The following is a 16,003-nucleotide window of genomic DNA, read 5'->3' as shown; positions in this document are numbered from 1 at the left end:
TGGACAGCAAACTAAGAAATAGGAAAATAAACAGTCAATGGTTGATAGGGACTATGTTCTAATACCAGTGGTGTAGTTTATCTGTGTATATAGCGTTCTCTGTGGTATTCACCCCCCTTGGCATTTTTGGGTGGTTTGTATCATTTGATTTACACAACATGCCTACCACTTTGAAGATGCAAAATATGTTTTATTGTGAAACAAACAAGAAATAACACAAAAAACAGAGAACTTGAGCACGCATAACTATTCACCCCCCCCCACCGAAGTCAATACTTTGTAGAACCACCTTTTGCAGCAATTACAGCTGCAAGTCTTTTTCAGATATTTGTTTATAACCCAACCCTAATCTCTACTTCTCCACAACTGTTTGGAGAGCTCCTTGGTCTTCATGGTGCCGCTTGCTTGGTGGTGCCCCTTGTTTAGTGGTGTTGCAGACACTGGGGCCTTTCAGAACAGGTTATATATTGAGATCATGTGACAGATCATATGACACTTAGATTGCACACAGGTTTACTAATTATGTGAGGTAATTGGTTGCACCAGATCTTATTTAGGGGCTTCATAGCAAAGGGGGTGAATACACACAGTAATGCACATACCACTTTTCTGATTTTTTTAAATAATTTTTTGAAACAAGTAATTTTTTTCATTTCACTTCACCAATTTGGACTATTTTATGTATGTCCATGAATGAATGCGTTTGCAAGGTACTGTAACAGACGTTCTTGAATGGTGTTACACCAGAACTATTCACTCGTGGACAGACTACTTAAATATAACCAGATTTGAGTTCCGGGTTAACCGAGATTACTGCTGAACTGGCTCAGTCGATCTGAATTCAACCAACCTACAGATCCCCATGCGACCTGGATCTCACACATTTGACCTTTCACCTTTGACTTGTGTTTTCCTAAGGCATGTCTATCGTGATGACGGACGTGCTCCGTAACATCCCACTGGCCGTGCTGTTCGGGATCTTCCTCTACATGGGCGTCACGTCGATCACCGGCATCCAGCTCTACGAGCGCATCACACTCATGTTCACGCCCGCCAAGCACCACCCCGACCACATATACGTGACCAAGGTGAGCCCAATAGCAGAATACGATGGAGAATCTACTCGACCTCTGTTTTTGTTATAGATTTGTGCCCAATCTATTTTGGTATCCTGGTTTTGCATGTTTGTGAGTTTATTTGTGCATGATGTCGGACTTGTGTGTGTGGACTTACTTTGCAATCAAATGATAAAAGGATGAAGTTGACCATAGACATTGATCTAATGTCGGTATTGCAATAGGTATGTTTTTGATCCGTGTCTAGTCAGGTGTAGGCTGTCAATGTTAGTGAAAGACAGAAGGGGATCCACCCACTAGATGGAGCTCAATCCATCTAATTCTATTTTTTTTAACCTTTATTAAACGAGGCAAGCCAGTTAAGAACAAATTCTTAATTACAATGACAGCCTATCAGGGAACAGTGGGTTAACTGCCTTGTTCAGGGGCAGAATGACAGATTCTTACCTTGCCAGCTCAGGGATTTGATCCAGCAACCTTTTGGTTACTAGCCCAACACTAACCACTAGGCTACCTGCTGCCCCGCTATATAATCATTTCCATAGGCAGGGTAGCAAATCTTAACTCGGTGACAGGATGGGGTTGAATTATGACAGTGATATAACATGTATTTACTAGTGTACAAAAAAACATTAGGAACACCTGCTCTTTTCATGACAAAGACTGACCAGGTAAATCCAGGTGAAAGATATGATCCTTTATTGATGTCACTTGTTAAATCAATTCAATCAGTGTAGATGAAGGGAAGGAGGCAGGTTAAAGAAGGATTGTTAAGCCTTGAGGCAATTGAGACATGGATTGTACATGTGTGCCATTCAGAGGTTGAATTGGCAAGACAAAATATTTGTCCCTTTGAACGGAGTATGGTAGTAGGTGCCATGCGCCCTGGTTTGAGTGTGTCAAGAACCACAACTCTGCTTGGTTTTTCACAATCAACAGTTTCCTGTGTGTATGGTCCGCCACACAAAGGACATCCAGACAAATTGACACAATTGTGAGAAGCTTTGGAGTCCACATGGGCCAGCATCCCTGTGGAATGCTTTAGACACCTTGTAGTGTCCATGCCCCGACGAATGTGTTCCTAATGTTTTGTACACTCAGTGTCTGTCTGTCTCATCTCTATGAACAGTATGTGTTAATTGTCCTGCCCAGATCATTATTCCTAAACAAATTAATATAAAATATGAATTCAATTTATTTCAATTATGGGTAAGGCTGTACTTAAAGTCTGCAGGTATGATGCATTGTAAGACTTGTCATAAGCATAAGCAGTATAACCCCATTTACATGTTTGTGTGTGCGTGGGCCACAGGTGAAGACGTGGCGTATGAACATGTTCACCATCATCCAGCTGGCCTGCATTGTGCTACTGTGGGTGGTCAAGTCGACCGTGGCCTCACTCGCCTTCCCCTTCATCCTCATCATGACCGTGCCGCTCCGCCGCCTCATCCTCTCCCGGGTCTTTGAGGAGCGTGAGCTTCAGGCGGTAGGTGGACATTCCTGGAATTCTCTGAATTCAGGCACAATCATCTGGTCCAGGCAACATTGGGTCACACGTTACAAATAGTAACACTGATGTCCCGTGTTCGCAAGAGGATTTCAGTTTATTTGTGAAATGTGCGTGCGACACAGTACTTTAATTCAGTTAACAATACATTTTAAAAATGTTTATCTCCTCGAAGTCAAGTCTCTAAACCACATGATCTTAACGAAAACAGGAGGCAGGGGTCCTGGAGAACGGACTTGATCAAAACACAGAGGATAATTGTGTGTGTGTGTGTGTGTGTGTGTGTGTGTGTGTGTGTGTGTGTGTGTGTGTGTGTGTGTGTGTGTGTGTGTGTGTGTGTGTGTGTGTGTGTGTGTGTGTGTGTGTGTGTGTGTGTGTGTGTGTGTGTGTGTGTGTGTGACAATGACAGAATTGTGGGTTAGATTCCTGGGACCAGCCACGTGTAAAATGTATGCACGCATGACTGTAAATCGCTTTTGATTAAAATGTCTGCTAAATGCATATTCTTCTATTATTGTTTCACTATATTGGCCAAAGCATCAAGACACTATGAATGAAGATTCTGATGACATCCCAACATCTCTCGCTCTTACAGCTCGACGGGGAAAATGAGGACTCCCCCAACTTTGACGAGGATGGTCGGGACGAGTATAATGAGATTCACATGCTTGTGTAGACACGTCACACGGGTAGGCCCAATCGGATCTCTCCATCTTCCAAGGCTCTCTCCATCTTCCAATCACGAGCATGTTTCTTATTACGTCTGGGAGCTGTGTCTTGAAAACACTCAGATGACGGTAGGATTTTCGTCCAACAGAGAAACCTTATGTGTATATATACTGTATATACATATATTATATTCAAATTCTACTGTACTTTGATCTAAAAATGATGTAAAGGAATAACCCCACTGTTATAATTTGTTTCTGGTTTTCCTGCTGCAACAGTTTTTCCTCTCAAAGAGGTCAGTAGCTCTGCTGCCCTACTGTTGCTGAGCGTGTCAGGAATCCTCAAGTGCGTGACATGGACATTGCACCTTTTAAACACAGACCAATAATTCATAAACACTCGTCCCCACTCAAACCCTGGACATGGATTCTTCCTCTTGCTTTTAACGGTCAAGCTCTCTACAGGTTCCGGGCGTAAGTGCAATGACAACAACCCCAAGTACTCCAGTAGGTTGGTTTTCCCTCCCTGTGTTGGGGTCCCATTTATTTGGGGCACCAGTGGAATGAACACTGGTTGTATGACAGCCACACTGGTTTCACTGGGAGCCAATACTCTACTGCCCTCCTCAGCATAACTGCCTTTTTACCCTTCTTCGTACTGTAGCCATTATCAGTGGAATTCAATGACGACGTTAACCAAACAGGAAGTTCGGCATTATTTTCACTGTGTGCACTCCCTTTAGTTGTGTGCTCCTCACAGGATACGTTCACTTTTGACCTTTGTGATTCACCTGCACCGATACTAATAACAGGAGAAGATACATTCGTTGATCCCCTCTGAATGCAGTTCTCCCTGAAACGAAGATACAGTACATGAGGATTACGTGTGTTTTGGAGAGATGTTACTTTATAAGGTATATTTTGCCCAACAGGCCAATCCAATGATTGTGGATGCATACAAGTAAACACATTGAGATCTGCTGACCTTGAACATGTTAAAAAAAATTGTATTTTTGTGACCTTACCGAATTAAATGTTAGCCTACCTATTTACTTTAGTTTGTTGTTAGTTGCCAAAATTATATGAAGCGATATTGACATATGGGATGCATTCTAAATGCCTGTTAGTTGGAGGAATTTGCAATTATTAACATTATTCAAAACCTTTGTCAAAGTCACTGGAATTATACCACAGGTATCAAAATCACTGTGTAGCACCACTGTCATTGTGTACAGTGCCTTGCGAAAGTATTCGGCCCCCTTGAACTTTGCGACCTTTTGCCACATTTCAGGCTTCAAACATAAAGATATAAAACTGTATTTTTTTGAGAAGAATCAACAACAAGTGGGACACAATCATGAAGTGGAACGACATTTATTGGATATTTCAAACTTTTTTAACAAATCAAAAACTGAAAAATTGGGCGTGCAAAATTATTCAGCCCCTTTACTTTCAGTGCAGCAAACTCTCTCCAGAAGTTCAGTGAGGATCTCTGAATGATCCAATGTTGACCTAAATGACTAATGATGATAAATACAATCCACCTGTGTGTAATCAAGTCTCCGTATAAATGCACCTGCACTGTGATAGTCTCAGAGGTCCGTTAAAAGCGCAGAGAGCATCATGAAGAACAAGGAACACACCAGGCAGGTCCGAGATACTGTTGTGAAGAAGTTTAAAGCCGGATTTGGATACAAAAAGATTTCCCAAGCTTTAAACATCCCAAGGAGCACTGTTCAAGCGATAATATTGAAATGTAAGGAGTATCAGACCACTGCAAATCTACCAAGACCTGGCCGTCCCTCTAAACTTTCAGCTCATACAAGGAGAAGACTGATCAGAGATGCAGCCAAGAGGCCCATGATCACTCTGGATGAACTGCAGAGATCTACAGCTGAGGTGGGAGACTGTCCATAGGACAACAATCAGTCGTATATTGCACAAATCTGGCCTTTATGGAAGAGTGGCAAGAAGAAAGCCATTTCTTAAAGATATCCATAAAAAGTGTTGTTTAAAGTTTGCCACAAGCCACCTGGGAGACACACCAAACATGTGGAAGAAGGTGCTCTGGTCAGATGAAACCAAAATTTAACTTTTTGGCAACAATGCAAAATGTTATGTTTGGCGTAAAAGCAACACAGCTGAACACACCATCCCCACTGTCAAACATGGTGGTGGCAGCATCATGGTTTGGGCCTGCTTTTCTTCAGCAGGGACAGGGAAGATGGTTCAAATTGATGGGAAGATGGATGGAGCCAAATACAGGACCATTCTGGAAGAAAACCTGATGGAGTCTGCAAAAGACCTGAGACTGGGACGGAGATTTGTCTTCCAACAAGACAATGATCCAAAACATAAAGCAAAATCTACAATGGAATGGTTCAAAAATAAACATATCCAGGTGTTAGAATGGCCAAGTCAAAGTCCAGACCTGAATCCAATCGAGAATCTGTGGAAAGAACTGAAAACTGCTGTTCACAAATGCTCTCCATCCAACCTCACTGAGCTCGAGCTGTTTTGCAAGGAGGAATGGGAAAAAATTTCAGTCTCTCGATGTGCAAAACTGATAGAGACATACCCCAAGCGACTTACAGCTGTAATCGCAGCAAAAGGTGGCGCTACAAAGTATTAACTTAAGGGGGCTGAATAATTTTGCACGCCCAATTTTTCAGTTTTTGATTTGTTAAAAAAGTTTGAAATATCCAATAAATGTCGTTCCACTTCATGATTGTGTCCCACTTGTTGTTGATTCTTCTCAAAAAAATACAGTTTTATATCTTTATGTTTGAAGCCTGAAATGTGGCAAAAGGTCGCAAAGTTCAAGGGGGCCGAATACTTTCGCAAGGCACTGTACTTCCATGTTCTGTAGGCAACTGTTGAATGTGAAGGGTACTATAGCATGAGGTAAAACTAACCTTTGTAAAGCAAATAGATCATTGATCATTGGTTTTGTGTCCCTGTTGTGTACACAAACCATTCAATGAAATATTTAAAATTATACACACAAGTGGTTCAGAAGTGATTATATACAACTTGGCATGTGTTTAACATGTACAGTGATTGGAATGGACTCTTTTCCCCAAGGTTCAAGTTTCTACCCCACACAGAATGTTTGTCTGTTTAAAATGGACTATGTTATCATGAACAGTGCTGCAGAACCATAGGTTTAAATTGATACACGTGAAGTGGAGACCATGTTTCAAATATTGAAGCATCTGCTGAATTTGACAAAATGATGTATTGTATAATAGGATACTGCTGTTTTTTTTATTTTTTAAATGGACCCCACTAGAGAAGTGTAACATCGCATGTCTTATTGACTCTTGTCGTACAAACACTGCACTCTTAGAAAAAAAGGTTCTAAAAAGGTTATTTGCGGAGGGATAGGGTTCTACTAAGAACCGTTTTGATCTGAAGATCCCTTTTTGGAAGACAAGGGTTCTTTGTAAGGGAAAGGGTTCTACCTAGAACCTTTAACATTCTAAGAACCGTTTTTGTAGGAAGGAGTTCTTTGATAATTCTTTAGATGGCAATAAGGATTCTTTGGAAAGCAAGAAGGGTACTTTGGAAGGCAAGGGTTCTTCATAGAACCATATATCATACAGTATTTCCCAGCATGCTCTAGGTAGAACCATATACAGGGAGTTCTATAACGAACACTATATAAAAGATTCAAGATAGAACCCTCTGCAAAGGGTTCCCCCTATGGGGTCAATCCGAAGAACCCTACAAGGTACTACTATTTATCAGCTTTTTTCCCTAAGAGTGTAGATACTGGGATTGCAATGGCATGTTGTGTATGGACAACCTACTTACCCCCTGAGACGTATTGAATGTACAGGCCTATATAGTAAGTTTCCAGGGATGTTGTTTTGATAGTCTCTACTTTGTCTGCACTGTCTCTTCCGCTGCTCTGTTAAACTGGAGGTATGCTAGCGTCAACTTGGCTTCTGAAGGAAGGACTTAAGTCAATAGAATCTCAGACCAAAGTGGCCGTGCTTTACTCTGGGCTTGGAGTAATAGACAGCTACTGGCATTGTATTTGGCATGTCAAAGTCAAAAGGTATCACAGTTACCATGGCGTCAGACATGAAAATGGGATGAGGGCAAGGGGAGAAAGCTTCCCCCTCACTTGATGTGAAGGAAAAACGGGGAAAGGTCATTGTTGTTTGAGAACACAGGCTTGCTGGTGTGTTGAGGGCTACCAGAGATCCCCGTGGCCCTGTGGTGGATATGCCTACACTCAGTAAAACAATCACTCAGTCACTGGGAAAAAAATAAAGATTTGGAAGAGTGGTTATTATTCAAGATAATAAAAAGGTATAGTGTAGCCACTTTCTTCTGTTCTGTCTGGATTCCTCAAGATTTGGAGCAGGGACATGAAAAGAAAATAGTTCTAGGCCCATGAAATAGGCCTGGCATGTTGGATGTTGGGAATCCACAATGTTTCGTCGCCTGATACCTCCATGCTAGCACAGACCAGACCACCCACCCAAAATCTAGGAATATAGCGTTATTTTGTAGCCGCTGCTACTTACCCGTCTCTCACTTGAAGTCTCTGGGACCTTTTTTTTCTTCATTTGATTGGATGACTAGGACATTTGTGAAGGCGTTAAGAAGTACTGTAGACAATCAGAAATGTATGCAAATAGATTACCTGTATATCTTTTATGTATCTACCTTCATAAGTAATAAGATAGCACTGCTAACCCTGTGGCAACATCCTATTGTATGTCCAGTTTTTTATTTTTATTAATTGGTCATTCCCAACTTGTCCTACAAGTTTGCACCTTGTAATGAATATAAAGTTATAAAGGTGAAGGTCCCCTTTAAAGGGATAGTTCAAGATTTTGACAATGAAGCTACGAGCTAGTTACCTCAATGCTAACTAGCATTAACACAATGACTGGAAGTATACTGGAACAGTTAGCATTAGCACCAGTCATTATGCTAATGCTAGTTAGCTTTGACTCGCAAAACTACCTTCCTGCATACTGTACGCAGAGACATAAAAATGGTATCCACTAGTTCATCAGACTCTGGGGAAGTAGATAACGGGTTTATTGTTAGGTAGGTGAATTTGACTTTAATTGACGGTCTTGTGGCATTTAAAGGATTTTCTGCAGCTCACTTGTAATGAAGGACTTATGACATATCTCTCAATGAAGGACAATGTTTTTAGTGTCACTCTTAAGAAGGTGAGTATGGTTTATACATGCTATACCTGTGTTAAAATCATCCTGAAGCCATGTCACACACAAATATAGTGACACACATACACACACACACACACACACAAAGATACGTTTTTCTGCTCTGAAAACGATACCTGATGAAGTGAGGTTTGTCTGTCTGAGAAAAAAAAGTATGTGAGTTAATTTTATGATAAATTATTAATTACTTTAGCATTAGCAATACTGAAAGATACTTCTGTTATGTGGATACTTGAATAGCGGTTCAGCCTGTTATTATTGTAAAGGGGTTTTCAAACTACTGTAAAACAAATTGTTATTTTTTTGTCTGAAAATAAATATTTATGTGTTTCAAATAAATCTTTATTATGTGTTTCAAATAAATCTATCACATTTTTATTCAAGACTTATTTAAGAACATAACAGGGTATTACAATACTATAAGTACCATTATTCAACATACAATATATGGGTGTGCAAAAATGTGTGTTTCTGAATGTTAAACAGATATCCAACTTTCTGTTGGCTACGTCTAGTGTGTCTCACGTGAAAGTGTATTTTGTGTGTGTGTGTGTGCATTTGTAAGATTTGTCCACCAAGAGGGTTGGCTCTCAGAGCCCAGTGGTTGTGGTGATGTGGACACACAGCAGGGGTAGGAGCAGAATGGTGATGATACAAGGCAGAATCAGCAACATCAGGACAGCGAAAGCCGGGTCCTCCACACGCGAGCAGAGTGAGAAGAACATCTGGTGCACCTCTAGGAAGATGTCATCCTTCAGTGAAGGCTCCACACACCTGGTACTGGTGGCTACTTGTTCCACACAGTGCTTCAAAATGATGTAGGAGCTGATGGTGAAAAGGTAAAAAAAAGTAATGTTCCATTTCCCTATTTCTCTCCTGAAGTGGGCATTCACTCACTCCATTCCTTTTAGTGGGGAGTGAACAAGTGCACACTTCATTAAGAAAGAGGAGAGAAATGGGCCAGAGCCACTGTCAAAACAGACTAATAAAAGTAGCATGTACTAAACAGCCTGGACTACTGTGAACCAATCGCTCAAATTTCAGGGTGTAACCGGTTGATCTGTTCCCCGTGTTAAAGAGACACCACCCAAACACACCATTTAGTTCTCCAGGGTCTGGGCCCTGCAGGCGATGTCAACAGTAATATATGAATTATTACAGTGTAATTAATGGGCTAGCACTACATCTTCGCTCTGAATAAACATGTGATGTCGGAGAAATACGAGTGGAGCAGTGTGGCTAGACATGTACACTAGGCTACCACCCCAAAACATTGAATCAGCTCTAACGTGAAGTTACACAAAATACACCCTGGAGACAGGAAAGGTCTGACTCTCCCATGACTAAAGGTTGTATCTTTAGCGATATAGCCATTAAAAATGGTCATACGCGGCTATACTTAGCCCTTTCCTCTGTTCTCACTCATCAGCCAGGGGATGTGAGCTCAGGGCCCCCCCCCCCCACCCCCCTCAATACAAAATACAATAGGCAGGAAGGCTAGAGACAGGTCAGGCTGTACACCAAACCCCTCTGTTGTAGGGGTACACACACGCACTCTTTAAAGGTGGGCCAGGGACATCTGTGCTGATAGTTGCTAGCTTCCATGCTCTGGTTGAAGTTTGGGAGGCAGTAACCATGCACGTAGTGGTCGAACGTTAGCCTGTTGCACTGTGCAACGTAGCCACCCTCGCTAAACCCTAGAAAAAAAACAAGAGTTGGTGAAAAGTAAACACATCGTGACAGCAGACCTGTTTATCCCAACTCCCAATCTATTACAAAATAGGAGTAAAAAACATCAACCATTCGATAGAACTGTAGATTTTCGGCAGTGGGTTGGTGATTTCATGTCTGTTAAGGATGTGTCAACAAAACATGTTTCATATAAATCCCAGACCATTATGGAGCGAGGGAGGAGGCGGTGAAATATTCCACAGTCTCACATGTCTCTTTTAGTACTACTGAATCAGTAGACACTAGTTAGAATGTGTTTTTCCATTATTTTTAGGTGGTATAAAAACTGACAGCGAAACAACTGTTGGACCACAAAGCTCTTGTATTTGGAATAGGACAGTTTGGAGATATACAGTGGCTTGCGAAAGTATTCACCCCCCTTGGCATATTCCCTATTTTGTTGCCTTTTGTATCATTTGATTTACACAGCATGCCTACCACTTTGAAGATGCAAAACCTTTTTTAATGTGTATCAAACAAGAAATAAGAGAAAAAAACAGAACTCGAGCGTGCATAACTATTCACCTCCCAAAAGTCAATACTTTGTAGAGCCACCTTTTGCAGCAATTACAGCTGCAAGTCTCTTGGGGTATGTCTCTATAAGCTTGGCACATCTAGCCACTGGGATTTTTGCCCATTCTTCAAGGCAAAACTGCTCCAGCTCCTTCAAGTTGGATGGGTTCCGCTGGTGTACAGCAATATTTAAGTCATACCACGATTCTCAATTGGATTGAGGTCTGGGCTTTGACTAGGCCATTCCAAGACATTTAAATGTTTCCCCGAGTGTTGCTTTAGCAGTATGCTTAGGGTCATTGTCCTGCTGGAAGGTGAACCTCCGTCCCAGTCTAAAATCTATGGAAGTCTGAAACTGTTTTCTCTCAAGAATTTCCCTGTATTTAGCGGCATCCACTATTCCTTCAATTCTGACCAGTTTCCCAGTTCCTGCCTATGAAAAACATCCCCACAGCATGATACTGCCACCACCATGCTTCACTTTGGGGATGGTGTTCTCGAGGTGATGACAGGTGTTGTGTTTGCACCAAACATAGCTTTTTCCTTGATGGCCAAAAAGCTCAATTTTAGTCTCATCTGACCAGAGTACCTTCTTCCATATGTTTGGGGAGTCTCCCACATGCCTTTTGGCGAACACCAAACGTGTTTGCTTATTTTTTTCTTTAAGCAATGGCATTTTCTGGCCATTCTTCCATAAAGCTCAGCTCTGTGGAGTGTACTGCTTAAAGTGGTCCTATGGACAAATACTCCAATCTCCACTGTGGGACTTTCAGCATTATCTTTGGTCTCTTTGTTTCTTCTCTGATTAATGCCCCCCTTGCCTGGTCCGTGAGTTTTGGTGGGCTGCCCTGTCTTGGCAGGTTTGTTGTGGTGCCATATTCTTTCCATTTTTTAATAATGGATTTAATGGTGCTCTGTGGGATGTTAAAAGTTTCGGATATTTTTTTATAACCCAACCCCAATCTGTACCTTTCCACAACTTTGTCCCTGACCTGTTTGGAAAGCTCCTTGGTCTTCATGGTGTCGGTTAATTGGTGGTGCCCCTTGCTTAGTGGTGTTGCAGACTCTGGGGCCTTTCAGAACAGGTGTATACAGTGCCTTGCGAAAGTATTCGGCCCCCTTGAACTTTGCGACCTTTTGCCACATTTCAGGCTTCAAACATACAGATATGAAACTGTATTATTTTGTGAAGAATCAACAACAAGTGGGACACAATCATGAAGTGGAACGACATTTATTGGATATTTCAAACTTTTTTAACAAATCAAAAACTGAAAAATTGGGCGTGCAAAATTATTCAGCCCCTTTACTTTCAGTGCAGCAAACTCTCTCCAGAAATTCAGTGAGGATCTCTGAATGATCCAATGTTGACCTAAATGACTAATGATGATAAATACAATCCACCTGTGTGTAATCAAGTCTCCGTATAAATGCACCTGCACTGTGATAGTCTCAGAGGTCCGTCAAAAGCGCAGAGAGCATCATGAAGAACAAGGAACACACCAGGCAGGTCCGAGATACTGTTGTGAAGAAGTTTAAAGCCGGATTTGGATACAAAAAGATTTCCCAAGCTTTACACATCCCAAGGAGCACTGTGCAAGTGATAATATTGAAATGGAAGGAGTATCAGACCACTGCAAATCTACCAAGAATTGGCCGTCCCTCTAAACTTTCAGCTCATACAAGGAGAAGACTGATCAGAGATGCAGCCAAGAGGCCCATGATCACTCTGGATGAACTGCAGAGATCTACAGCTGAGGTGGGAGACTCTGTCCATAGGACAACAATCAGTCGTATATTGCACAAATCTGGCCTTTATGGAAGAGTGGCAAGAAGAAAGCCATTTCTTAAAGATATCCATAAAAAGTGTAGTTTAAAGTTTGCCGCAAGCCACCTGGGAGACACACCAAACATGTGGAAGAAGGTGCTCTGGTCAGATTAAACCAAAATTTAACTTTTTGGCAACAATGCAAAATGTTATGTTTGGCGTAAAAGCAACACAGCTCATCACCCTGAACGCACCATCCCCACTGTCAAACATGGTGGTGGCAGCATCATAGTTTGGGCCTGCTTTTCTTCAGCAGGGACAGGGAAGATGGTTAAAATTGATGGGAAGATGGATGGAGCCAAATACAGGACCATTCTGGAAGAAAACCTGATGGAGTCTGCAAAAGACCTGAGACTGGGACGGAGATTTGTCCAACAAGACAATGATCCAAAACATAAAGCAAAATCTACAATGGAATGGTTCAAAAATAAACATATCCAGGTGTTAGAATGGCCAAGTCAAAGTCCAGACCTGAATCCAATCGAGAATCTGTGGAAAGAACTGAAAACTGCTGTTCACAAATGCTCTCCATCCAACCTCACTGAGCTCGAGCTGTTTTGCAAGGAGGAATGGGAAAAAACGTCAGTCTCTCGATGTGCAAAACTGATAGAGACATACCCCAAGCGACTTACAGCTGTAATCGCAGCAAAATGTGGCGCTACAAAGTATTAACTTAAGGGGGCTGAATAATTTTGCACGCCCAATTTTTCAGTTTTTGATTTGTTAAACAAGTTTGAAATATCCAATAAATGTCGTTCCACTTCATGATTGTGTCCCACTTGTTGTTGATTCTTCACAAAAAAAATACAGTTTTATATCTTTATGTTTGAAGCCTGAAATGTGGCAAAAGGTCGCAAAGTTCAAGGGGGCCGAATACTTTCGCAAGGCACTGTATATACTGAGATCATGTGACGCTTAGATTGCACACTGGTGGACTTTATTTAACTAATTATGTTACTTCTGAAGGTAATTGGTTGCACCAGATCTTATTTAGGGGCTTCATAGCAAAGGGGGTGAATACATATACACTCACTAATTTTACATTTTTACATTTTTTTTGTTGAAACACGTTATTCGTTTCATTTCACGTCACAAATATGGACTATTTTGTGTATGTCCATTACATGAAATCCAAATAAAAATCCATTTAAAATTACAGGTTGTAATGCAACAAAATTGGAAAAACGCCAAGGGGGATGAATACTTTTTTTTACAAGGCACTGTATTGCTTTCTCCCCCACTTTTAAAGGCCTTATATGTTTTTGCTTTAGCATGACAATTAGAGGACTAGACTGCTGTAGACATTGCTGTATCAGGATAAAAATGCAACTGTCCTCGAAAGGGCATTGAAAAGTAGGTTGGAGGACCAAGTCAAACGAAGTAGTGTAATTGTTGCTCACGTGTTAAGGCCATGAGGATCACAATAAGGCAGGTCAAAATAGTCTGTCGATTCTCCATCTGTCAGAAATAGATACTGTCCATAGTTAATCAAACAATGACAATTCAGTAATGGCAATACGTAATGTTTGCACCTGCAACTACCTATCAGGTGTGCAGATAGTGCGTCCTACTGAGTATCGTCACCATCAACATGTTGCTTCCCACCTTTGATCGTCTAGAATACAAGGCAAATGTAAAGTAAAGGTCTCAGGCCTCAGGCTGGCATCATTAAGACCACATGGTACACTAGCAATAGGATTTGAAACCGGCTTATGCCAGAACCAGGCTACATGACAGTCTGGCAAATGCATGCCAGCAACTGCTTTTACACATAATTTTCCCTCAACTTGTGGCAGTTTGAAAAATTACTTATTAATCCATGCCCTGCCTTGCCAGATTATCACCTCACCTCACTTCGCCCTAGCATACTAGCATTCTTTCTGTGCAGATAAGTGACTCAAATGGATAATCGCTTGTCGTGTCATTTAGTTCTATAAAAATAGATGACTGAAGAGGGAAAGAGAACATCCGCTTATGTTCTGATATGATTGAAATATCAAGTTGCTTTGTATTGTTTGACACAAAACATTTGTATTTTTATCTCTAATAGCTGGTAAAATAGTGAATGGCCAGCTGTTTACTGAATATTTTTTTAAATGAATGAATTTATCTCTTGGGACATGGGTTATACTGGGAGTTGTGAGTAGATTTACAAACACCAAACAATTAGTTAAAAAGTACAGCATTTGACTGCACCCAACCGATTTACTTAAATAAAAGTAAAAAGTAATATATAAAGCTATATATCATATTCTTTATATTAAGCAAACCAGATGGCACGATTTTCTAGTTTTTTTAATATATGAACAGACAGTGGCACACGCCAGCACTCATTTATAAACACACTATTTGTGTTTAGTGAATATGCCAGATCAGAGGCAGTAGGGATGACAATGTGTTGTATTAATAGGTGTGTAAATTTGACAATATTGCTGTCCTGCCCGAGCATTCGAAATGTAATGAGTACTTTTGGTTGTCGGAGAAAATGTATGGTAGTGAAAGGTAAATATTTTCTTTAGGGATGTAGTGTAGTAAACTAAATACATACACAACAACAAAATACTTAATTAGTACTTTCAAGTATTTTTACTTAAGTACTTTACACAACTGGATACATTTTTTATGTATTTATTTCACCTTTAAATAACCTGGTAGGCTAGTTGAAAACAAGTTCTCATTTACAACTGCAACCTGGCCAAGATAAAGCAAAGCAGTTTGACATATACAACAACACAGAGTTACACATGGAATAAACAAACATACAGTCAATAATACAGTAGAAAAAGTATATATACAGTGTGTGCAAATGAGGTAAGATAATACCTTGACTTATATCTGTAGATTAATTCATCTTCTGTTCCTGGAAGGTCACACGCAAAATATGGAGCCCAGTCGGTCTCCTGTGAAGTAGAGTCGCTGCTGAAAACCAACTAACCAAGGAAACATTGTTTCATGGCTGCAGCGAATGAGAACCCCTTTAGGGATTCAGGGTCTTATCAGTCCGTGGGACTGGGAGTTGTGTTTATGCAATCTCCCAGCTCTAAACCACTGTCAGGCTGCTTCCTTTCCCATGCTTCTATACTTAAAACCCCATCCTCCGGCTATACCCAAGTGAAACGGACAAGCAGGCCTTACATTTTGGTATGTTAAAATGTACAGTATATTAATGTTGGGGTGGGATGGAGGGCCTAGATGGGGGAAGAAGGGATGGGGAGAGAGGGTACAGGCTTGGTGATCCGCTCTCTACCCTTAACTAGCAACATGTATTGGGGTAACCGACACACACTGTACACCAGACAGAGACAGACAGTACACATACAGTGACCACAACACATCCCTATTGTAGGCACACAGAAGTGCATACAGACAGACAGAGATGCACACACATACACACACACATACAGACAGCATCCAATTAAATAGTTTTGTTAAGCTGTAAATTGATGACCTAGTTCCACTAAAAAAGT

The 16,003-nt window shown here is 41.0% G+C and overlaps 2 protein-coding genes across 3 annotated transcripts in view; one reads left to right on the top strand and one right to left on the bottom strand.

The window, feature by feature from the left end:
* LOC139380523 (solute carrier family 4 member 3) overlaps positions 1–4,048 on the top strand; it is a 92,828-nt gene extending 88,780 nt beyond the window's left edge. Inside the window, exons 22-24 of the mRNA XM_071123256.1 lie at positions 919–1,088; positions 2,389–2,562; positions 3,179–4,048. Coding sequence (XP_070979357.1) covers positions 919–1,088; positions 2,389–2,562; positions 3,179–3,259 — 425 coding nt within the window. The 3' untranslated portion in view covers positions 3,260–4,048. The remainder of the gene's footprint in view (positions 1–918; positions 1,089–2,388; positions 2,563–3,178) is intronic.
* Positions 4,049–6,388: 2,340 nt separating this feature from the next.
* On the bottom strand, positions 6,389–15,585 carry LOC139380272 (receptor activity-modifying protein 1). Of its 2 annotated transcripts, none has more exons than XM_071122829.1 (4): positions 15,360–15,585; positions 13,937–13,994; positions 10,020–10,161; positions 6,389–9,289 (listed from the first exon to the last, which is right to left on the bottom strand). In XM_071122829.1, the coding sequence occupies exons 2-4, from the start codon at positions 13,992–13,994 to the stop codon at positions 9,055–9,057; spliced, it is 435 nt and encodes a 144-aa protein (XP_070978930.1). In that variant the 5' UTR covers positions 15,360–15,585; the 3' UTR covers positions 6,389–9,054. The 2 variants fall into 2 exon arrangements, with proteins under 2 accessions (XP_070978930.1, XP_070978931.1); XM_071122830.1 differs by having other exon boundaries at positions 13,937–14,010; positions 15,360–15,480.
* Positions 15,586–16,003: the final 418 nt, after the last annotated feature.

The sequence above is a fragment of the Oncorhynchus clarkii genome, chromosome 22 (genome assembly GCF_045791955.1).
Source record: "Oncorhynchus clarkii lewisi isolate Uvic-CL-2024 chromosome 22, UVic_Ocla_1.0, whole genome shotgun sequence".
Classification (NCBI taxonomy): Eukaryota; Metazoa; Chordata; class Actinopteri; order Salmoniformes; family Salmonidae; genus Oncorhynchus; species Oncorhynchus clarkii.
Note: the sequence above shows the minus strand (reverse complement) of the source record. Positions and strands in the feature narration are given on the sequence as shown.

What these genes read in the sequence shown, in the direction of transcription:
- LOC139380272 (XM_071122829.1), bottom strand. Translation starts at nt 13,994, where the DNA reads ATGGAGAATCGACAGACTATTTTGACCTGCCTTATTGTGATCCTCATG. An exon ending in GATCCTCATGGCCTTAACAC is followed by an intron (nt 10,162 to 13,936) that starts GTGAGCAACAAT and finishes TTTTTTTTCTAG; the next exon opens with GGTTTAGCGAGGGTGGCTAC. An exon ending in CCCTGGCCCACCTTTAAAGA is followed by an intron (nt 9,290 to 10,019) that starts GTGCGTGTGTGT and finishes TTTCACCATCAG; the next exon opens with CTCCTACATCATTTTGAAGC.